The 23,986-nt window shown below is 41.8% G+C and overlaps 1 protein-coding gene across 4 annotated transcripts in view; it reads left to right on the top strand.

The window, feature by feature from the left end:
- The window catches only part of LOC140471163 (arf-GAP with GTPase, ANK repeat and PH domain-containing protein 1-like), a 195,799-nt gene that overhangs the window by 79,855 nt on the left and 91,958 nt on the right, over window positions 1–23,986 (top strand). For all 4 annotated transcript variants that reach the window (XM_072567044.1, XM_072567043.1, XM_072567042.1 and 1 more), the window contains exon 2: window positions 18,813–18,871. In XM_072567044.1, coding sequence (XP_072423145.1) covers window positions 18,813–18,871 — 59 coding nt within the window. The remainder of the gene's footprint in view (window positions 1–18,812; window positions 18,872–23,986) is intronic.

Genomic DNA, 23,986 nt, shown 5'->3' with positions numbered 1-23,986 from the left:
TGGAGTTTGCTGTGCACAAATTGATTGCTATATCTCCTGCAGTAAAGCTGTGGGTACACTTCGAAAGTACTTCCTTGGTTGTAAAGTGCTTTGAGATGTCCTAAGGCTGTGAAAGGTGCGATATAAATGCAAGTTCAGCTCAAGCTACATCTTTTGTCTATTTTTGTCTTTTTTTATTTTGAAAGCCAGGGTTAATCTCCAAACTGAGTTTCTCCAAATTGAGTGATCTAGTTGCCTGTTGACTGATTGGATATTAACGAGTGTTGAATAAGTCTCATTTTTAGAATGAAGCGAGAGGTTAAAAGCAATGCAGTTCAAGGTCATGTAAGTGTCTAAATTGGCTTGTGTTTTGGCCTATTAGTCTATGAATGATCGTTCCCTTGTGGTTGATGAAGGAACAGAGGTCTTGGAATAGATTCCAAGCTTTCAGCTGCAGACTGTGCTGTAATTGGCTTTAATCACATTTTCAAAGGGTCATTCCAACATTATTGTGATAAGAATTCATTGAAAATCCTTTGATTCCTGTTGTTTTGTTTTTGTTCTATTTTAATTTTGAAGAAGCCTCTTCTATTCAGGAACAGTTCAAAATATTAAAACATTGTTGAAATAGGCTGAGTGGCATGGCAACATATAATAAGTATTGAATGCTGTCTTGGCCATTGCATCTTGCATTGCTGCTGTTTTGATGATGATGTCAGGACCATCTCTGTGATTACAATATGTGTCCCCCAAAATCTTGAAGAACCTAGCAATGTCAATATCTGGGTGATTATATCCAGAGTCAGTCACATTTTTGTCTTCAACCTATGGCTCTGGTGTCTCAACAGGGTATCTCAATTTTTAAAAATAACTGTTCTGCTTTCTTAAGCCACTTGTAAATATCATTGTTTTTAACAGAAAGCATTATGATAGGGGAAAATACTGCTGACAACTGATGTCTGCCCTGGATGGCAAAAGCTGGCATTCTCCAACCATTTCAGTCATAGACCTCATGTGAAAAGGGATTATGAAGGATTCCTGGAGTTCAATTTTCCTTAACGATTGAGCTCTTTCTTTTCCTCCTTTTCCCCATAATTACTACATAGAAATTATTGCATTTTGGTGATGATAAAAGGGTGCATCAATTATTGTGAAAGCCAGAGGAGCACATCCTGTCCTCTGCTCTCTATAATATTTATTATAGAGGGCAGGGGACATAATTCATTACTGCTTAGCAAGTACTGCTAAAAATTGGTCATTTGTATCTTGAAGCATACAATGTGATTTGTGTTGATGATTGAAATGCTGATCTGATATAAGATTGTAAGGATAATCTGAGGGTAAAGCATTGTGAGATATTGTTAGGCAGCATATTTGCACACTCTACATTACAAGAGTATGTAGTTCCCATCTTTAGTGTAATTATTCTGACATTTGAGAGACTGACACCATTTTTGTTGGTCTAGGCATCTTGGCACTGCACTGAACTCTTTTAAATTGTCCTTTTGGTTGTTTTTGTACTGTGGGCTCCTGACATACCAGGCTGTCAAGGCCACTGACAACAGCATAAATTTAAGGTGATCAGTAGGAGGAAAAACGTTCCTCACTAGAGGGTGATGGGTATTTTGAATCCACTGCCCTGTTTGTTTTGATGGTTGAGGTGGAAACATTTAAGTCATTTAAAAGGAAACTGGATCTTCACCTGAAGTGCTGTAATTTGCAAGGCCATGGATTGGTGCTGGTAAGTGGGATTAGACTGAGCAGCTATTTAATTGAACTGTCACAGACACAATGAGCTGAATAGCCTCTTTCTGTGCTGTAACTTTTCTCTGATTTTAGTTGCCTAGGCTAGCAGTTGGATAAAACCCTGTGGCTCTTAAGCGAAAAATGGACGGTTAGTTGAGGTAGTTCAAGATAACTGTTTGTAGCACTATATCTCAACAGAAGCCAGAGGACATGAATTTAATTTTTGGCAAATGAACCATAGGGAATTTGAGGAGAAATCCTTTTATACAGTGAGTTGTTGTGATCTGGAATTCATGGGCTGAAAGAGCAGAGCAAAGTCAGTGTTAACTTTCAAAAGAGAATTGGATAAATACTAGAAAAAGGAGAAATGTGTAGGGCATTTGGGAGAGTACAGGGAAGTGCAACTAATTGGATAGCTTCTTCAAAGAGCTGGCACAGGAATGATGGGTTGAGTGGCCTCTTTTACCCTGTTTGATTCTTTTATTTGAATTCACTTTCTGAATGATCACACTGAATTAATTAACCTAAGTCAAGGGATAGGTAACATAATTTTGTGCATATTAGGTAAGCAGTTGAAGAAGACACCTCTTATGAGCAGTTCTATCCATGAATGTTAAACATATTCCTTGGACAATTTATGCAACCACATTTTTAGGAAATTCCCTTCAGATGCATGAGCTGAAAGGTTGTGAGTAAGGCATTCTTTTCAAAAGAAGTGTTTTGTAAAGTTAAAAAGCGTGAGGGATAGATTTAGAACATAGAACAGTACAGCACAGTACAGGCCCTTCGGCTCCGATGTTGGGCCGAGCATTTATCTTAATCTCAGATCAACCTAACCTACACACCCCTCAATTTACTGCTGTCCATGTACATGTCCAGCTGTCGCTTAAATGTCCCTAATGTCTCTTGACTCCACTACCACCGCTGGCATCCACTAGTCTCTGCGTAAAGAACCTACTTCTGACATCTCCCTCCAATCATCTTAAAATTATGACCCCACATGACAGCCATTTTTTGCCCTGGGAAATGTCTCTGGCTATCTACTCTATCCAAGCCTCCCATTACCTTGTACACCTCTATCAAGTCACCTCTCTTCCTTCTTCTCTCCAGTATGAAAAGCCCGAGCTCACTCAACCTCTCTTCATAAGACATGCCCTCCAATCCAGGCAGCATCCTGGTAAATCTATATAACCACGAAATCTAAGGTCTAGTTGCTTCACTTCAAGTCAAAAGGTGGTGGTTCAAGTCCTATTCTCTAAATTTGAACATGATCTTGGTTAATACTTAAGTGCAATGCCAGGAGCGTGCTGCACTGTCAGAGATGCTGTCAGCAATTCAGGGTGTTACAGACAAGGTAAATATGTGGCATAATTTCCTCTTTCACACCCTTCAACTAACCACAGTACGATGTAATTTTTGAAGGAGCATTTTAACTCTTTGAATTCTTCTTTAAAAATGTACAAGACATATTTTCTTGTATGTTTCAATCAAAACAAAGGATTGTTATGGACCATACCAAACCCCCTTCAAATGTATCAAGGAGATAGCTTAGACCCTAACTTTTCCTTATTTAAACACAAGTGTTAGGTGCTGTATTCCAGATGTAATTTGACTGGTTTCACTACTCAGCTTGAAGCAAAATACACTTTCTTCTTCCTCTACTGTTAAAATACAAACAAAAGATAGAAGAATGGATCTAACTTTAACTCTATTGGAAAACTTAACAGAATAATAGATTATTTAATGACAAAACAGTAACTGTTCCAATACAGTAAAATCCTGTAAACATACCATTGGTAAAGGAAATTTCAATTAAATAGATTGTCTCACATGCAATATTTCTCCAGTCCAGGAGGAAAAATCATCAGGTGAAAAGTCTGGTAGAGAAGAGAGAGAACTCAAGTGTTCTGCGGTAGCGGGGAGAGATGTATGGCAGCTTCAAAATCCCAACAACTATAATCCTGGTCATGTGGGAGCCTGACTCCACCCATTCATACTGCTTCTATTGTTCCCAACTTTTAAAACAAAAGGGACCTCACCAGCTGTTTATTGGATTGGACAAGCCAGTTCTTCACCTCCATCTCAAAACCATCTCTTCAAAACACACCAGTCAGAATACACCTCTTAATGCCATAATATTGTCACAGAATAAACATTTGATTTATCATGGCACCCAAATATAAATGCAACACATAGCCACTCCTCATCTACATAGGTTACAAACATGAACACACTAAAAGAAATACACTTAATTTGTTAAAGGATCATAAACGTCACTTTTATTGTCAGTCTTCAACTTCATAGTTGCAAAGGTTGCAGGCCTGAAAGATTCTCTTTTGGTTCACTAAAGAAAAGATGAAGGTTGGAGATTTGTAGCTTTTCAAGTCAAAGTCGTGGTTGAGATTTGCAGTAAAGAGATACTTTTTTTATTCACCTGTGAGATGTGAACATTACTGGCTGGCTGAAATTTATTGCCTAACCCTCATTGCCCTTGAGAAAGTGACTGTGAGCTGCCGCCTTGAATCGCAACAGTCCATGTGCTATAATTAGACCCACAATGCTGTTAGGGAGGGAATTCCAGGTTTTTGACCCAGCGACACTGAAAGAATGGTGGTATATTTCCAAGACTGGATGGTGAGTGGCTTGGAGGATAATTTGCAGTTGGTGGTGTTTCCATGTATCTACTGCCGTTGTCCTTCTAAATGGGAGTGGTTGTGGGTTTGGAAGATGTTATTTAAGCATCTTTGGTGAATTCTTGCATCTTCTAGATAGCACACACTGCTGCTGCTCTTGAGCGTTGGTGGTGGAGAGAATAGATGCTTGTGGATGTGGTGCCAATCAAGGGGGCTGCTTTGTCCTGGATGGTGTTAAGCTTCTTGAATGTTGTTGATGCTACCCCCATCCAGGCAAGTGGGGAGTATTCCATAACACTCCTGACTTTGGCCTTGTAGACGATGGATAAGCATGGGGAGTCAGGAGTCTGCAGTACTCCTCGCCTCTGAATTGCTCTTGTATCCACTGTGCTTATGTGGCGATTCCAGTTGAGATTCTGGCCAATGTAACCCCCAAGATGTTGATAGTGATGGTAACTCCATTGAATGTCAAGGGACAGTGGTTCAACTGTCTCTTATTGGAGATGGTCATTGCCTGGTATTTGTGTGGCACAAATGTTACTTGTCACTTGTCAGCCCAAGCCTGGATGTTGTCCAGATTTTGTTGCATTTGAACATGGACTGCTTCAGTATCTGAGGAGTCATGAACAGTGTTGAACATATATATCATGCAAAATGAATTAACCACATTTGTTTGCCTGTAATGATTCCTAGGCTGGCTTCTTCTTTGTACTTACGTTAGATTCCCTACAGTATGGAAACAGGCCCTTTGGTCCAACAAGTCCCTCCGAAGAATAACCCGCCCAGACCCATTCCCCTACAATATAAGTACCCCTGACTAATGCACCTAACACTATGGGGAATTTATCATGGCCAATTCACCTGATCTGCACATCTTAGGATTGTGGGAATAAACTGGAGCACCCGGAGGAAACTCACGCAGACATGGGGAGAATGTGCAAACTCCACACTGATCAATGGTACTGATCCAGGATCTCTTTCCTTTTATTAGTTATATCAGTTATAAAGTGATTTTTTAAAATCACAATCTGTGACCATGGTGTTAGGGTTTTCTCCTGCCCATGTGGTAATTTAGTATCAAACACTAGTGTCATATATCAACACTTCAGTTAGAATAGCTTCTGAGTGTCTTGGTGGATATCTTCTGATTAAGTTTTACGGTTGTATAATATGACTGTAACAAGGGAATGCAAAAGGTCCTGTGGCAGTTCCTCAGATGTCCTGACAACACTCCTCTCTCAGAACCTCAAACAAAAGGCTAGAGTGGGAGGAAATTAAATGGGTGAGTAAAGACCAGGATAGGGTAGAGTGTATCCTAGCTGTAGAAAGAACAGGATTGAGTAGTTGAATGGGCTTTTCACATTGTGTGCTCTCCTGTATTCCTATGTGGGTCACTCTGATTCATTATCGCCCAATATCTGGTGGTCTGAGATCAAGCCTTTTGTTTGTGTTGCAGAATGGGGCATTGCAAAGCATGAAAATGAAACAAGTTAAAAATAGATCTCTTTTTGTTTGAAGCTTGATTTCAGCCTTCCTTGCTCTCAACCACCTGATGAAGGAGCGTCGCTCCGAAAGCTAGTGTGCTTCCAAATAAACCTGTTGGACTATAACCTAGTGTTGTGTGATTTTTCACTTTGTCCACCCCAGTCCAACACCAGTCCAATCACTTCTTGCTCTCACTCTTCCTCTAATGCTCCTTCACAAAAGCACAACAACTTCAAGCAGCAGTTGAGCATCAATTTTCATGAGTGTGTGGGAAGGTGGACGGCACACTACAGGGAACTGAAAATGATGATTTTACATCTAGAAATCTTGACATGACTCATTGTGGGATGTGGACGAGAAACCTTTTAACTTTTTAAAGGAAGGTTACAGATGCATTTGCATTTTGAGAGATTTGCAAACAAAATCATTGATATTTAATTTTTATACTTGCATACATGCCAATATTTAGTTTCAAAGTAAAAATTGCTATTTTTTCTGTGTGCTAACTCTGTCTCATATTTGAAATAATTCCAGAGAGGCTGGGATCCTGTTACCAAGAAAACCTTTATTAACATGTGCATAGTATTTGAAACTGGTCTGGCTTCCTTAGTGTCACCTCTCAGAATGAACAGAACCTCTCACACTTAGGGCTCCCTGATTGAACCAGGTTAACAGTTCCAGTCAGGGAACTCAGATTCTATGAGTCCACCTGGTTGACCCTCATTACAATTACTACAGTATCAACACCATTACACACATATTCTTTTGTCATCTGAAGGCAGTGAGACAAATTATCCCCAGATCTCTTTCAATGCTGCTGTGTAACCCTGGAAGAGTAATTGAGAGTAGTACTACAGAAGGCTGTTGAGGCTGTATCGTTAGAATATATTCAAAGCTGAGACAGACAGATTTTTAATCAGTAAAGGAATTGAGAGTTATGGGGAAAAGGCAGGAAAATGGAGTTGAGGATGATCAGATCAGCCGTGATCTAATTGAATGGTAGAGTAGACTCGGTGTTACTCTCCCGTCCTCTTTCCTGTGCAATGTTGCTTGACCTTCACTCAGCATCTTCTGTACAATTGTAATTGTGAACAGAGTGCAATGGGACCTTTTGGTGTTGACAACAGGTTACACAAAGCCATAGCCTTCCATTACCTGAGCAGCCAAATATCTTTTCTCCTTTTTCTCTTGCCCAATCCTGTCCTCATCTGTGCCTACTCACTATCTGGAACATGACATAAAGTAGGAACTCTGGTTACTTTTCTCTTCCCTAATCTGAATTAGTGAGGATTTGAGGCAGGTTTCTCACCACCTTTCCTGCTGCCTCAGGCTAGAACCTATTAACTCAACACAGAGTGCGGATTGAACTTTTCTCCTGGCTTCTGTGGTTCAGATCGTTGCTACTTGAGCACTTCAGAACATACTTTCCGAAAAGAAATAGGAAAAAAGAACATGTGCAAAATGATTTAAGGCTGTAGCAATTTGAGACCCTGAATATTTACACTGCCTTTAATGGGAATGCCTTTTGAAATTTACATTTCTGCTGAGAGGTATAAAAACTAATAATGTTTGTCACCCTCAAAAACCCACAACATAATTTTAGCATCTTGGTACTTTTTTTGAACCCTGATCAGACATTGAGGAAGTGCAGAAAACAGTCACAGAGGAATAGTTCCTGCTAGAATGAATTGACAGTATAGAGTTTCCCATGAATGGCCCCAAAGTTTTAGCAATTGCAAGTGTAGCATTTCTGCCCTCTGGGTCAAAAGGTTGTGGGCTCAAGGCCTAACCCTACCAATTTGAGCATAAAATCTAGATTGATACTTCAGTGCAGAATGGGAGTGCTGCACTATTGAAGATGCCCTTTTTTTGGATGAAATTATGTTTATTTTTATTAAATTGAGGCTCTATCTGTCCTCAGCTAAATGCAAAATGGCTCATGGAATTCTGTTGGTGGAGGAAGAGGGACATCTGCATTCAGATAGCAATATTTTATAGTATTAAAATGAAAAGATTAAAGCCAAAGTTAGTGTTCATGGGGAGTTGTGTGAAAACTTGTACTCTTTCAAAGGAGCTGCACAGACATGATGGGCCAAATCACTTCCACACGTGCTTTGTGATTCTGTGCAAATTTTCTTATCTCAAGAGGGTTGGAATATAAAAGCAGAGATGTACTACTAAGACTTTATAAAGCTCTGGTTAGGCCCCATTTGGAGTACTGTGTCCAGTTTTGGTCCCCACACCTCAGGAAGGACATACTGGCACTGGAACGTGTCCAGCGGAGATTCACACGGATGATCCCTGGAATGACAGGTCTAGCATATGAGGAACGGCTGAGGATACTGGGATTGTATTCGTTGGAGTTTAGAAGATTAAGGGGAGATCTAATAGAGACGTACAAAATAATACATGGCTTTGAAAAGGTGGATGCTAGAAAATTGTTTCCGTTAGGCGAGGAGACTAGGACCCGTGGACACAGCCTTAGAATTAGAGGGGGTCATTTCAGAACGGAAATGCGGAGACATTTCTTCAGCCAGAGAGTGGTGGGCCTGTGGAATTCATTGCCACGGAGTGCAGTGGAAGCCGGGACGCTAAATGTCTTCAAGGCCGAGATTGATAGGTTCTTGTTGTCTAGAGGAATTAAGGGCTACGGGGAGAACGCTGGCAAGTGGAGCTGAAATGCGCATCAGCCATGATTGAATGGCGGAGTGGACTCGATGGGCCGAATGGCCTTACTTCCACTCCTATGTCTTATGGTCTTATGGTCAAATACAGAGCCTGAACCAGTGAAAATTTGAAGGTATACCTCGTAACTCTCAGCAGAGCATGCTGGATCAGTAATGCAGAACCATCCATCTCACCCCATTAAAATTCCAGATCTTCAGGCCATCCTCATCATTCGGAATGAGCTGTAGGAATCTGGGACAGGGTGTTGGTTTTTTTTTCTATTCATTCAAAGGATGAGGGCGTCACTGGCCACGCCAGCATTTATTGCCCATCCCAAATTGTTCACAGGACAGTTAAGAGTTAACCACATTGCTGTGGATCTGGAGTCACATATAGGCCAGACCAGATAAGGATGCAAATTTCCTTCCCTAAAGGGTGTTAGTTGGGTTGAAATAATTCAGAAAAGGATTGTTGTTTGTAAATTGAGTTAAGCTGACAGACTACTTCACGAGTGTCCAAAACATTGCTGATTTTTTTTCTCTACGTGCTTTGATGCTTCACCTCTTGATATGGTGAAGATTACAGTAGTAGATACTTGTCTGATGTTGATACAATCTCCTGCTAATGAAAAGCAATTAACTTTATAGACCATGGGTACTATGAGTTAAGATCTAACACCACAGACATGTAAAGCCCAGAGCATGCGCTTCCAGAATTACTTGCATGATCAAAGTGAAGCTGACCCCATGTTTTATCAAAAAAGAGAATATATTTGGATTTACAAAATGTGATAATATGAACATGCCTTTTGTCTTGTGAATCCAATCTTTGAGAGTAGTTGCTCAAATAATATCAATAATGCTTTTATTTTACTGTGGGACTTATTTCCAATGCACACATTTATCAAATTCACCAATGGATAAACAGTAACACCTTGCATTTATATAGCACCTTTAGCAAAGCATTCTAATGTCTTTCATAGGAGATTTAGTGAATAAGATTTGATGCTGAACCACAAAAAGAGATAGGAGCACAAATAACCAAAGGCTTGGTCAAATTATTTAGATTTTAGGAGAAGAAGGTTTAAAAAGAGAATATGGGAATTGAGGTTGGGGGTGGCAGTAGCTGAAGACACAGTTGTTAATGGTGGAACAACATAATTTGGGGATCTTGCCTTGTTCTGAAGACAATGAGCTTTCACTTTCTTGCTCTGAAACTCATTCTCAGTCAGCAACAGCAACAGTAGGTTGAACAGATTTTTTTCCCTTTCAAGTTGTTGGATGAACCACTGGAGTTTGACTATGGGGAGGGGGAGAGAATCACAGAAAAGTATGATCCACCACAGACATGTAAAGCCCAGAGCATGCGCTTCCAGAATTACTTGCATGATTGGAACCAATGTGTGGCTCAGAGATGGTGACTTCATCTCTCAGCCATTTTGGGATGGTGGGTGGTGGGTGGTGGGAAGAGAGTAAAAGCATTAAAAATTGAGGGTTCAGAGGAGATTTACTAGGATGTTGCCTGGTATGGGGGGAAGGTCTTATGAGGAAAGGCTGAGGGACTTGAGGCTGTTTTCATTGGAGAGAAGAAGGTTGAGAGGTGATTTAATTGAGACTTACAAGATAATGAGAGGGTTAGATAGGGTGGGCAGGGAGAGCCTTTTTCCTCGGATGGTGATGGCTGGCATGAGGGGGCAATAGCTTTAAATTGAGGGGTGATAGATATAGGACAGATGTCAGAGGTCGTTTCTTTACTCAGAGAGTAGTAGGGGCATGGAACGCCCTGCCGGCAACAGTAGTAGACTTGCCAATTTTAAGGGCATTTAAATGGTCATTGGATAGACAAATGGATGAAAATGGATTGGTGTAGGATAGATGGGCTTCAGATTAGTTTCACAGCTTGGCGCAACATCGAGGGCCGAATGGCCTGTACTGTGCTGTGATGTTCTATGTTCTAATTGTCCTGAAGGGCAATGTTTTTACACAGGGGGTGATACACATATGGAATGAGCTGCCAGTGGAAGTTGTTGAGGCAGGTACATTAACAACATTTAAAAGGCATTTGGATAAATGCATGGATAGGAAAGGTTTAGAAGGATATGGGCCAAGTGCAGGGAAATGGGATTAACATAGATAGACATTTTGGTTGGCATGGACCCGTTTGGGCCAAAGGACTTGTCTCCGTTGTAGGACTCTATGACTCCTGAGAGATTAACTGCAATCCTGAATTAGCAACTGCACGCACACTGGAAACATGTTGCAGTTCTTGCTTCCTTGCAAAGAAGTCAAATATTTGTTTTTCGATCAACTCTATTCAAACTGATTGATGACTTCTGCAATCAGAACAATTGCAAGCCACTGAAGTCTGTACATTGAACAGACCCAGCCCATCAAAGAGTGATGCACTTCAGCTGGGAGATAAATATCAGGCAAGGTGAACACTAATTGCGTTTGGTTTTTGTGTGTGGATTCTGAAATATTGTCCATTGAAGGGAGCTATAATTACCCCACTGGCCACATTAAATACTCTCAAATTAGATACAGCATTGGTTGGTTGCGGAGCACTGCTACCATCGTCTGGCCCAACTTCAGAAGGCGAAAGTGAGGACTGCAGATGCTGGAGATCAGAGTCCAGATTAGAGTGGTACTGGAAAAGCACAGCAGGTCAGGCAGTATCCGAGGAGCAGGAAAATCAACATTTCGGGCAAAAGCCTTTAATCAGGAACAAAGGAAGGGAGCCTCTCCCTCACCACCCAACGCCTGGAGGAAGAATGCCTCATCTTCCGCCTCGGAACACTTCAACCCCATGGCATCAATGTGGATTTCACCAGTTTCCTCATTTCCCCTCCCCCACCTCACCCCAGCTCCAGCCTTTCAGCTCAGCACCGCTCTCATGATCTGCTTATCTTCCTTTCCACCTATCCACTCCATCCTTCTCTCTGACCTATCATCTTCATCCCAACCCCTATTCACCCATTGTACTCTTTGCTACCTTCCCCCACCCTCCCCTCTGACCTATCACCTCCATCCCCACCCCCATTCACCTATTGTACTCTATGCTACTTTCTCCCCACCCCCACCCCCCTCTCATTTATTTCTCCACCCTGCAGGCTCCCTGCCTCTATTCCTGATGATGGGCTTTTGCCCAAAACGTCGATTTTCCTGCTCCTCAGATGCTGCCTGACCTGCTGTGCTTTTCCAGCACCACTCTAATCTAGACTCTGATCTCCAGCAGGTAAAAACAAGGACTGCAGATGCTGGAAACCAGAATCTAGATTAGAGTGGTGCTGGAAAAGCACAGCAGATCAGGCAGCATCGAGGACAGGAAAATCGACGTTTCGGGCAAAAGCCCTACACCCTGCAGGCTCCCTGCCTCTATTCCTGATGCAGGGCTTTTTCCCGAAATGTCGATTTTCCTGCTCCTCGGATGCTGCCTGACCAATTTCAGAAGGGTCAACCCTACAGCATTCAATTTTTGGCGAGGTTTTTCTTATGTGTTGTGCTACTAAATATTCTTTCTCACCCTTGGTCTTGGCTAGTCAGGGACTCCAGGTGTCAGTTAAAAGAACTAGGTTCAACTGCATTGCAATACTTTGCTCCCTGAAGATTATGAAATACAGCTATTAAGATCACTCACATATGCTTGGGTTGTACTGAATGCTTTCAGATGTTGATTGATTTATGTGCATCTGAGAAAATAATCCTAATTTCCGTTCATTATGCAATTGCTAGCCATTTAGTGAAAGATACAAGCTCTTACATACTATTGTCTGATACCGGAAGAGCTACCAGGACATATCTGTGATCAGTGGAATACTTCCAGTTAGAAAGCATAAATCAGTTTTACTAATGACTAACTCTTCTTCTTGCTTTTGGGCTGAGTGGAGTTAGTGGTGGTTGGGTGAGAGAAGCTTCGATTCTTATTAAGTCACAGAAAATAGTCACAGGAATTGCTCTTTCTTTTTCTCAAGATATTGTGACTTCCAGGCCAGATTTACACTGGGTGAGCACTGGAATAGAATTCCACAGGTACAGGCCACATCTTGGCTCGGGCTTAGTGCAGAGCACTCTCATCTTTGAGTCTAAAATTTGTGGAGTTAAATTCCACTTCACAGATGTGAGCAAATGATCTTGGCTGAAAATCTAGTGCCATGCTGAGGAAGCGCTGCATTGTTTTGGGAAATAGATGCTCCATTGCTTTTGCTTTTTATAACTTTTTCAGCCGCCACAAATCAGATCTTAGTCTCATTAAAAATAAAATACAACAGATGCTGAAAATCTGAAACAAATATAGAGACTGCTGGAGATACTCAGCAAATTTAGAGAGGAAAATAGAGTTATCATTTCAAGCTCAAACTCTTCAGAATTGAAGAAGAGTCATACTGGACTCAAAAATTAATTCTGTTTCTCTCCTCACAGATGCTGCCAGATCTGCTGAGTTTCTCCAGTATTCTCTGCAGTTAGTTCTCAGTTTGCTGTAAAAGAAGAAGCTATGGATGTAGGTTTGCTCACTGAGCTGGAAAGTTAATTTTCAGACTTTTCGTCACCATACTAGGTAACAACATCAATGAGCTTCTGGATGAAGCACTGGTGGTATGGCCCGCTTTCTGTTTAGGTTTCCTTGGGTTGGTGATGTCATTCCTTGTGGTGACATCATTTCCCATTCTTTTTCTCAGGGGGTGGTAAATGGGATCCAAGTCAATGTGTTTGTTGATAGAGTTCCGGTTGGAATGCCATGCTTCTAGGAATTCTTGTGCGTGTCTCTGCTTGGCTTGTCCTAGGATGGATGTGTTGTCCCAGTCGAAGTGGTGTTCTTCCTCATCCATATGTAAGGATACTAGTGAGAGTGGGTCATGTGTTTTTGTGGCTAGTTGATGTTCATGAATCCTGGTGGCTAGTTTTCTGCCTGTTTGTCCAATGTAGTGTTTGTTATAGTCCTTGCGAGGTATTTTGTAAATGCCATTAATTTTGCTTGTTGTTTGTATTGGGTCTTTCAAGCTTATTAGCTGCTATTTTAATGTGTTTGTGGGCTACAATGATGCCAAGAGGTCTGAGTGGTATTCCTGATGAAGGGCTTTTGCTCCAAACGTTGATTTTACTGCTCCTCGGATGCTGCCTGAACTGCTGTACTCTTCCAGCACCACTAATCCAGAAAGTGAGTAGTTTAGCAGTCATGTCCAAGATGTCTTTGATGGAGGGGAGAGTGGCTAGGGTTTCCAGATGTGTTTTGTCTTCAGTTCTTGCAAGAGCTGTAACAAACACTACATTGGACAAACAGGCAGAAAACTAGCCACCAGGATACATGAACATCAACTGGCCCCAAAAAGACATGACCCACTCTCACTAGTATCCTTACATATGGATGAGGCAGGACACTACTTTGACTCGGACAACGCATCCATCCTAGGACAAGCCAAACGCAGACATGCATGAGAATTCTGAGAAGCAAGGCATCCCAACCAGAACTCTGTCAACAAACACATTGACATGCATCCTGTTTACCATCCCCTGAGAAAAAGAACAGGAAATGGCCTCACCACATGAAATGACGTCACCACAGGAAATGACATCACCAACCCAAGGAAACCTAAACACATAAATCGAAAGCAGCCCATACCACCAGTGCTTCATCCAGAGGCTCACTGATGATATTACCTAGTATGGTGACGAAATGTCTGTAAATGAACCTTCCAGCTCAGCGAGCAAACCTACATCCAGAACCTCAACCTGAGCTCCAAACCTTCTCAAAATATGCTAAGAAGAAGCTAGTTATTTTATAAATAAATTGTAAGTGAATAAGATTTATAGATTTAGATTACTTACAGTGTGGAAACAGGCCCTACAAGTCCACACCGATCCTCCGAAGAGTAACCCACCCAGACCCATTCCCCTACATTTACCCCTTCACCTAACACTACGGGCAATTTAGCATGGCCAATTCACCTAACCTGCACATTTTTGGACTATGGGAGGAAACCAGAGCACCCAGAGGAAACCCACACAGACAGGGAGAATGTACAAACTCCACACAGACAGTTGCCTGAGGCGAGAATTGAACCCAGGTCTCTGGCGCTGTGAGGCAGCAATACTATCCGCTGTGCCACCCATTGTGCCACCGTGCCCCCCATTTATTCTATTCCTAATGTACAAAATAGTATAGCAACTGGTTGTAATGTTAGTAAAATATATAAAAACAAAAATAGATATATAATTACATCAAATAATTAAGGAGCCGATTAGAACATGTTCAGGATAGTGAGGCAGGTGACGTAACACAGCTGCAGCATGTGGGAACTCCTAGATTCCAGTTTGATCTGAGGCACATATGTCTGTAGTAAGTGTTTGAAGTTTAAGGAGGTTGTGGGAGGTTGCAGTGCACAAAGTAGTTGCTACTTTTCATAAATTACAATAGTGATCATACTTCTCTGATCCTTTGCTTACCTTATATAAGCACACAGATGCACTTTCTGGCAGAGGTCACTTCCTAGGAATCAGGAAGAGGGGACTAGGCAGTGAACATTTAAAAAAAATTGTGGCATTTGAGGTTTTTCAAAATCTAGAATAATACTATGACTGAAATGAGAATATGTATACAGTAAAGCTTTGCAGAAAGCATTATTCAAAGTATGCAGGCGATCTTGGAAGCTGAGCCTACCGGTCACTTCTTGGCAGCTGACAGATCAGCTGCTTTAGTTTTACATTTAAGCTGGAATGATTCTAATGACCTGTTTCCTATAGAAACAGAAGAAGAGAGGAAAAATAAACCACACTGAGTCCCCATCTCAGTGTGCAGAATTGGCATTGGCACTGAATGACACTAATGGATACTGTCCTTTTTGGGTTGAAGTAACGAATGTGAGAGAGGAGGTCATTCACTTTTTAATGGGCATGAGAAGAAACTGTTAGCACTGCATCAGAGTTAGTCGAGTAGAGAAAAAGCAACAGACAACAACAATATACAACCATATTTTAAAGGTTCTTATGGAAGAAATGCATTTTATTGTTACAAGCTATTATTTCCAACACTAGTCACTGCTGGTGTTATTTCATATGTGAACAAAGAGTGGGGATGGGGGAGAATTTCCTCTGTGCCCTTCATATAAAGAAATTGTTAATGTTACAGAATGTATTGGACTTTCCTGCTCACAAAAAGAAAACCTTCCTGTTTTGTGGCTTGGATGCTAGTGCTGTCAAAATATTTGCTTGGTAATGTTTGAGACCTGCCAGCAGCACATGTCGAAATTTCAATAGTCAGTGTGTGTTGAATTTCTGCAAGAGAGGACATTTGTGCCTCATGGAGTTTAAAGTTGGAAACATGGAACAATTTCACATATAAGGAACATCTTCGCCTCTATTCACACCCATTTGATGGAGTTTGATATCCAGAATTTGATGCAGTGCTAATGTCTGAGTGATAATTCAGAGGAAGCAGCCCCAGCTCAACAGATATTACCACTATTGCACATATTATTTGGTCCTGACTCATTTCAGTACTCATTGAGTCTGCCATCACTGTGAAATGTACTGATGGTTACCCATACTCCTTTGTGTTGGTGAAATTGCCCTATGCTTTTAAATAGATCGGTATATTTAGACTACTTGTTGGGTCAAGGAAAATATATGATCAAAGTGTATCATTTGTAATTTTGTTCATCATGTAGTTCTCACACTCATTGTGAAGTTAGTCTGCAGAATAAGCTGTCATGTTTTTAAAAGATATTATTGGAAAGTGCTGAAGAGAAGAATGAAAGAAAACTGAGAAAGATTTGAGGATAAATTATTGAATTCCATGCTCTCACCAGGGAGTCATACTCCAGGATATGGGGATAATCCCTTCAAATGTGGTTCCCGAAAATGACAGAAGATCTGGCTAATTTTCATTTATCTGCCTCACACATCCCCAAATAGGGGGCACTGAGGGCAATTTTACCAATGCTCTCAGCTGAAATCAGCAAAATCCACAAATTTGGGCTCTTTATTTTCTGGACAGTTCAGTTACTTAGTATAAAATGAACAGGAGGAATGATGTAATCTTCAGAGGGTACTGAATCTGTATTGGAATGATGATTTTGTAGAATTACTCAGTACTTAAAGCAGGCCATTCAGCCCAACAGGTCTGTGCCAGTTTATGCTCTACACAAGCCTCCTTCTATCTAACACCATCATCATCTCCATTTTTCTTATTCCTTTGTCTCTCATGTTAATTCAGCTCTCTTCTTAAATGCATCCACACAATTCACTTCAACCATTCCCTTTACTCATGAGCAGCAAATTATCACCATTCTGGTTAGCTCATTTAGTTAGATGGCATGTATATGGTGCAGAATAATGCAACAGTATTGATTTCAGTTTCCATTCAGGATGAGGTTGACCTGGGAGTTGCCTTCTTGCTCTGTACCCCAGATTGGAAGCAATGATAAACCACAACTGACAGAAACCATTATGAAAACAGTTCAGGATGAAGTATCTGCAGATAATGAACCAGGGGACCTACCTTCAGGCAAAGCACACATGTCACGGTGACATAAGTGGGACAAACTTGTGATATATTCTGATGAAGTTGGTAAATCTGGTTTCATAGTTTTCTGTTTAAAAAAAGACTCTGCAATATTGAAATTAAGCAATTAATTGGAGGAGGTTGTGCACGAAATGCAGAAAGCTAGCACACAGGTGCAGCCGGTAAGCAGGAAGGCTAATGGAATGTGGGCCTTTATTTCAAGAGGATTGGGGTATAAGAGCAGGGAAAGTCTCACTGCAACTGTACAAGGTGCTGGGGAGACCACATCTGGAATACTGTGAGCAGTTTTGGTCCCTCCGTAGTTCGGAGAATGTTCACAACAATTATCTCTGATATAGAGGGATTGCCTTATGAGCAAAGGCTAAACAGATTGGGACTACTCCTTGGAGTTTAGAGGAATGAGAGGTAATCTCATTGAAACAGACAGGATTTTTAAAGGGCTTGACAGGGTAAATGCTGAAAAAATGTTTCACCTTATGGGAAAGTCAAGGACTAGAGGGCATAGTCTCAGAATAAAGTGGCACCAATTTAAGACAAGGGTGAGGAGGAATTTCTTCTCTCAGAGGGTTGAGAGTCTTTGGAACTGCTTGCCACAGGGAGCTGTGGGGGCAGAGTCCTGGTGTATATTGAAAGCCGAGATAGATTCTTGATCAGTAAGGAAATCAAGAGTTATGGGGAAAGGGCAGTGAAATAACTCCATGAAGGTAGGTATCCCGTCACCAAGTCACGCTTTATTTACATGTGCATAGTACATGACACTGACCCAGCCAGCTCAGGATCACCTCTTAGAGTGAATAGAACTCCTGACACTCCTGCTTTGAAATTCTAATGAGCAAATACTATTTTCTGATTAACTGGTTTAAATAGGATGCATTGTGTAGCTTTGGGACATATCTCATTACTGTATTAGTTGTACCATTGACTGAGCCACATATTCAAATTCCAACCAATATCCCTGCTTAAGCCATTGATGCCAGGTTCCTTATCACTGAACAAAGCACGAATGTTTTGTTTAAACATTGTTTGCTTAATAATTGATTTCATTGATCAGTAAATCATAGACACAACACAGAGGATGGCTTGTTTGGCCCATTATATCTTTGTTGACTCTATGAAAGAGTCATCCAATTAGTCCCATTCCTTTCTGCTCTTTCCCTGTAGCCCTGCAAATGTTATCTCATCAAGTGCTCAATCAGTTCCCCTTTTCAAAGTTCTAATTGAATCTGCTTCCATCATCTGCTTTCTCAAGTAGGGCATTCTCAATGACAACAACTCACTGTGCTTTTAAAAACGTTTTTCTCCTGTCACCTGGTAATGAATGTGTGAATTGCAGTACTTCTGTCTTTGGAAAGATCATATATATATCAACCACTCGACTTTCATCAAACTTCTCTATTACTTCATTAAAACATTTAAATCAAGTTAGTCAAACATGAATTGCCTTTAACAAACCTGTGCTGACTTTCATTTCTTACTGTACTTTTCCAAATGTCAATTAACTTTGCCTGAGATGACTGTCTCAAAGTTTCCCTAAAACTGACATTGTGCAGACTAGCTTAGAGTTTCGAGTATTATCACTCTACCTTTCTTAAATGGGCTCTAACCCTAATCCTCACCCAAGTGCTTTAAGGACTTTATTCTTGTTTTTAAATCGTATGACCTTTAACCTCAGGAAAATGACCCATGTGTGCAACTCTTCAGTGCACTTTTCATGCTGCATGTTAAGTTGAATATTTCTCTACTTTTTCACTGCTGACTTCCTTTTTTATTTTCTATTCCTCTCAGAGGCCTTTGTAAACAGCCAGGAGTGGACGCTAAGTCGCTCAGTCCCAGAGCTCCGGTTGGTAAGTTTGCCTTTTTGTTGCTCCTCAATCATAAGCCTAACAGCTGCCATTTTGGCTGTTACTGTAGGAACTGGTTTGTGCCCTTGATTTTGAGATATATTGCTGTGAAACACTGAGTTTGATTAAAAAATACAGGGTAAGAAATGGCTATTGAGCATTCCAACCTCATGGCTTGAAGAGTTTATGAAACTTGAGATCAAAGTTCAGGCAGTTTATGCAAACATCCAACAGGCAGTATTCGGACCCTGAGCATACTCCCAGTACTCTATTGCTTCATACACACATCCCTATCACCATTGCACCCCACCCCCCCAATCCCCCAAAACGCAAACACCACTGAGTTTTGTGGCCAGCATTTCTGTCTCATACTTACTGCAGGGCTCCAGCGAGGCTCAGCACAGGCTAGAAGCGCAACATCTCATTTTCTGCTTGTGGACCCGTCAGCCTTCAGGATTCAACATCGACTTCAATCATTTTAGAGCCTGAATACCTTCTTCCATGTCCTTTACCCAGCCCCACACCCCTCCAGACCGTTTTCACTTTCATGGTCCTGCTTATCAGCTTTTCTCCTTCTCTGGTTTACGATTAACAATCCCTTTGTCTGGCTAACTTTCTTTCTCTATCTTCACCTATCCATTCACTCCTTTTCTCCCCACCCTCTTCCATCAGTATATATTCCACCTTTTCATAGCTACTGTCAGTTCTGAAGAAGAGTCATAGAGATGTACAGCATGGAAACAGATTCTTCAGTCCAACTCGTCCATGCCAACCAGATATCCTAAACTAATCTTGTCCCATTTGTCAGCACTTGACCCATAGCCCTCTAAACCGTTCTGATTCATATACAGAGAATATCAGATTATCCAGCAAGATCACAAGGTCCCGATGCTTGGCTAAACAATGTTGTCCAGCATCGATTATCCGGAATTCAATTAATTGAATGAAATACTCCTCGCCTGTGTCCTTTGGATAATCAAGGTTCCTTTGTACACATCCACATGCCTTTTAAATGTTGTAATTGTACCAGCCTCCAGCACTTCCTCTGGCAGCCCACTTCATACATGCGCCACCCTCTGCGTGAAAAAGTTGCCCCTTAGATCCCTTTTATATCTTTCCCCTCTCACCCTAAACCTATGACCTCTAGTTTGGACTCCCCCACCTCAGGAAAAAGATCTTGTCTATTTATCCTATACATGCCCCTCATGATTTTATAAACCTCTATCCCCTCAGCCTCTGACACTGCAGGGAAAACAGCCCCAGCCTATTCAGCCTCTCCCTATAGCTCAAACCCTCCAACCCTGGCAACATCCTTGTAAATCTTTTCTGAACCCATTCAAGTTTCCCAACATCCTTCCGATAGGAAGGAGACTAGAATTGCATGCAATATGCCAACAGTGGCCTAACCAATGTCCTGTACAAGCGTAATATGACCTCCCAACACTTATACTCAATACTCCGACCAATAAAGGAAATTATACCAAACGCCTCCTTCACTATCTTATCTACCTGCGACTCTACTTTCAAGGAACTATGAACCTGCACTCCAAAGCCTGCTGTGTTCAGCAACACTCCCCAGGACCTTACCATTAAGTCTATAAGTCCTGCTCTGGTTTGCTTTTCCAAAATGTAACACCTTGCATTTATCTAAATTAAACTCCATTTGCCACTCCTCAGCCTTGGCCCATCTGATCAAGATCCCATTGCACTCTGAAGTAATCTTCTTCGCTGTCCACTACACCTCCAATCTTGGTGTCACCTGCAAACTTATTAACTATACCTCCTATGTTCACAGCCAAATAACGAAAAGCAGTGGACCCAGCACTGATTCTTGTGGCACACCACTGGTCACAGGCTTCCACTGTGAAAAACAACCCTCCGCCACCACTCTCTGTCTTCTACCTTCAAGCCAGTTCTGTATCCAAATGGCTAGTTCTCCCTGTATTCCATGATATCAAACCTTGCTAACCAGTCTCCCACGAGGAACCTTGTTAAACGCCTTACTGAAGTCCACATAGATCTTGTCTACTGCTCTGCCCTCATCAGTCCTCTTATTACTTCTTCAAAAAACTCAATCAAACTTGTGAGACATGATTTCCCATGCACAAAGCCATGCTGACTATCCCTAATCAGCCCTTGCCTTTCTAAATACATGTACATCCTATCCCTCAAGATTCCTTCCAACAACTTGCTCACCATCGATGTCAGGTTCACTGGTCTATAGTTCCCTGGCTTTTCCTTACCACCTTTCTTAAAAAGTGGTCCCACATTAGCCAACCTCCAGTCTTCCAGCACCTCACCCGTGAGTATCGATGATACAAATATCTCAGCAAGGGGCCCAGCAATCTTCCCTAGCTTACCACAGGGTTCTAGGGTACACCTGATCAGATCCTGGGGATTTATCCACTTTTATGCATTTTAAGATATCCAGCACCTCCTCCTCTGTAATATGGACATTTTTCAAGATGTCACCATCTATTTCCCCACATTCTGTATCTTCCATGCCCTTTTCCACAGTAAACACTTGCAAAATATGTGGTTAGTATCTCCCTCATCTCTGCAGTTCTACACACAGGCTGCCTTGCTGATCTCTGAGGGGCCCTATTCTCTCCCTAGTTACCCTTTTGTCCTTAATGTATATATAAAATCCCTTTGGATTCTCCTTAATCCTATTTTCCAAAGCTATCTCATATCCTCTTTTTGCCCTCCTGATTTCCCTCTTAAGTATACTCCTACTGCCTTTATACTCTTCTAAGGATTCACTCAATCTCTCCTGTCTATACCTGACATATGCTTCCTTCTTTTTCTTAACCAAAACCTCAATTTCTATAGTCATCCAGTATTCCCTCTACCTACCAGCCTTTCCTTTCACCCTAACAGGAATATACTGTCTCTGGACTCTAGTTATATCATTTTTGAAGGCTTCCCATTTTCCAGCCATCCCTTTATCTGTGAACATCTGCCCCCATGAACTATTGAAAGTTCTTGCCTAATACCTTCAAAATTAGCCTTCCTCCAACTTAGAACTTTAAAGTTTTGATCTGGTCTATCCTTTTCCATGACTATTTTAAAACTAATAGAGTTATGGTCACTGGCCCCAAAGTGCTCCCCCACTGACACCTCCCCCACCTGCCCTGCCTTATTTCCCAAGAGTAGGTCAAGTTTTGCATTTTCTCTAGTCGGTACATCCTCATACTAAATCATAAAATTGTCTGGTACACACTTAACAAATTCCTCTCCATCTAAACCATTAACACTTTGGCCACTGGACTCGAAACATTAACTCTGCTTTCTCTCTGCAGATGCTGCCAGACCTGCTGAGTTTCTCCAGCAATTTCTGTTTTTGCTGTAATTGACAGTTTGCCTGATGATGGACAGATCATTTTTGATGGTCAATATGAGCCAATTGGTCCAAAGGATAGTCTCTAAAAGTGGGCGAAATAACTCCACAGAGGCCGGTATCCTATCACCAAGGCACCCTTTATTTACCTGTGGACAGTCCTGAACACTGATCCAGCTGTCAATATATGAGAATGTCTGACAAGTTTTGTTTTGAAAAGAAAACACCATTACGTTTGAACTTTATCCAATATATCCACCACCAGGAAAAACACCATGTGGCCAGTGAACTATTAACAAGCAAAGCCTGACAAGGGCAATGCCTATGGGAAAAAGTAAAGGGAGGAGGTAGGAATTAAATCAAAATGGAGTTCGAGGGGAAGTAAAGAACTCCGGTGCCCACGGTGCCCCTCTGTCCCTAAAGGCATCGAGAGCATAGGTGGAGACCACATGCTTTCTCTCCCGGACGCTTGGGCTTGAACATAACCACGGAAGAGGCGCATGCAGTCCTGTTCTTATCTGTCAGCCAGGCATTTCCAATTTTGGGCTATTTCTGGTTCAATCAGGAAACTCATAGTTTATGACGTCCACCTGGCTGACTTTGTTACAAGCACTCCAACTCCCCCTCTGAGTCTGAGGACAGAGGCTGATTCTTCTTCTTGTAGCTCCTCCTGAGGCATTTTAGCAATGGGTCAGGTTCCTCCAACTCTGCTGTAGATACGGACAGCGTGTAACGCTGTCCTCTTATGCCTGGAGCATCTTGGAAGAAACTCATTATCCTCTTCAGGTGACAAAGGCATTGAGGTGGCAACATCCGCCATGTCCGTTTCAGATTCTGAGGTCTCTTGAACACTTGATGCAGAGGGAGAACCCAGGGGATTCACCAGCCTTTCTGACTATTTTGAGAAGTCGGGCACATTTTGCTCCTGCCCTGTTTCCAAGTTTTCAGCTTTCATGCTTGTTCAGGACTGTCGACCCTACCTGAACTTCGTGTGTCACTGGACCTTGACCTCGCATTGACTATGCCCCTTACCCATGCAGGGCCATTTCTGTGATTCCTCCACCAAACTTCATTCCCTGAAGTAAAGTGTCTCTCTCGCTTAGTGGAGTCTTTTGTCCAGCAGTGGTGTTCCTGATGCAGTTTCAAGCCCTGGTCAACATGCCAGGTGCCTTCACTCCTTTGATAGCCCCTAGACTTTCCTGAAAAACCTCCAGGTATGTAATTATGACTTCACGCAGGCAGCCATTCTCTAATCAAAAAATGTTCAGCCAATCAAGGTGAATCTTTCTCAACCAATTTCGCCCCATTAAGCTTGGGCCCAAACATTTACGGCAACCAGTGGTAACTGAACCAGCTGTTCTCAGAAAGGACCAGAACTGAAGTTGTACCCTTCCTTTGTAAAGGTTCCCCAATGTAGATTCTCAGTCTAGCTGAGGCCTTGCATAAACGTAAGAGTTAGAGTCCAGAACAAATTTTGTTAAAGATTTGTTCTGTGATCGCTGAAACGGCCATGCCTGTACTGACCTCTATTAGGACCATGTGACCATTTAACCAGATGTTTGTTTTTATTGGTTCTGATTGGGATGTTGCTAAGCAATTTAACTGTTCCAAACCAGATGTAAGTGGGATTTCCAGGGTGTGCACTTGCCTGGATACCGACCTATGAGTTCCCTTGCTCAGTTTAGGTCAAGTGGGCCTGTTTTGCGGTCTTGAGAATGCATACCGGCAGCAACTACAGTGGCTTGCAGGTCCATATCCTGAAGAAAAGGTTAACAGTT

This window comes from Chiloscyllium punctatum, chromosome X, assembly GCF_047496795.1.
Source record: "Chiloscyllium punctatum isolate Juve2018m chromosome X, sChiPun1.3, whole genome shotgun sequence".
Lineage (NCBI taxonomy): Eukaryota > Metazoa > Chordata > Chondrichthyes > Orectolobiformes > Hemiscylliidae > Chiloscyllium > Chiloscyllium punctatum.
The sequence above is the reverse complement of the archived record's forward strand: the minus strand, read 5'-3'. Positions and strand labels throughout refer to the sequence as shown.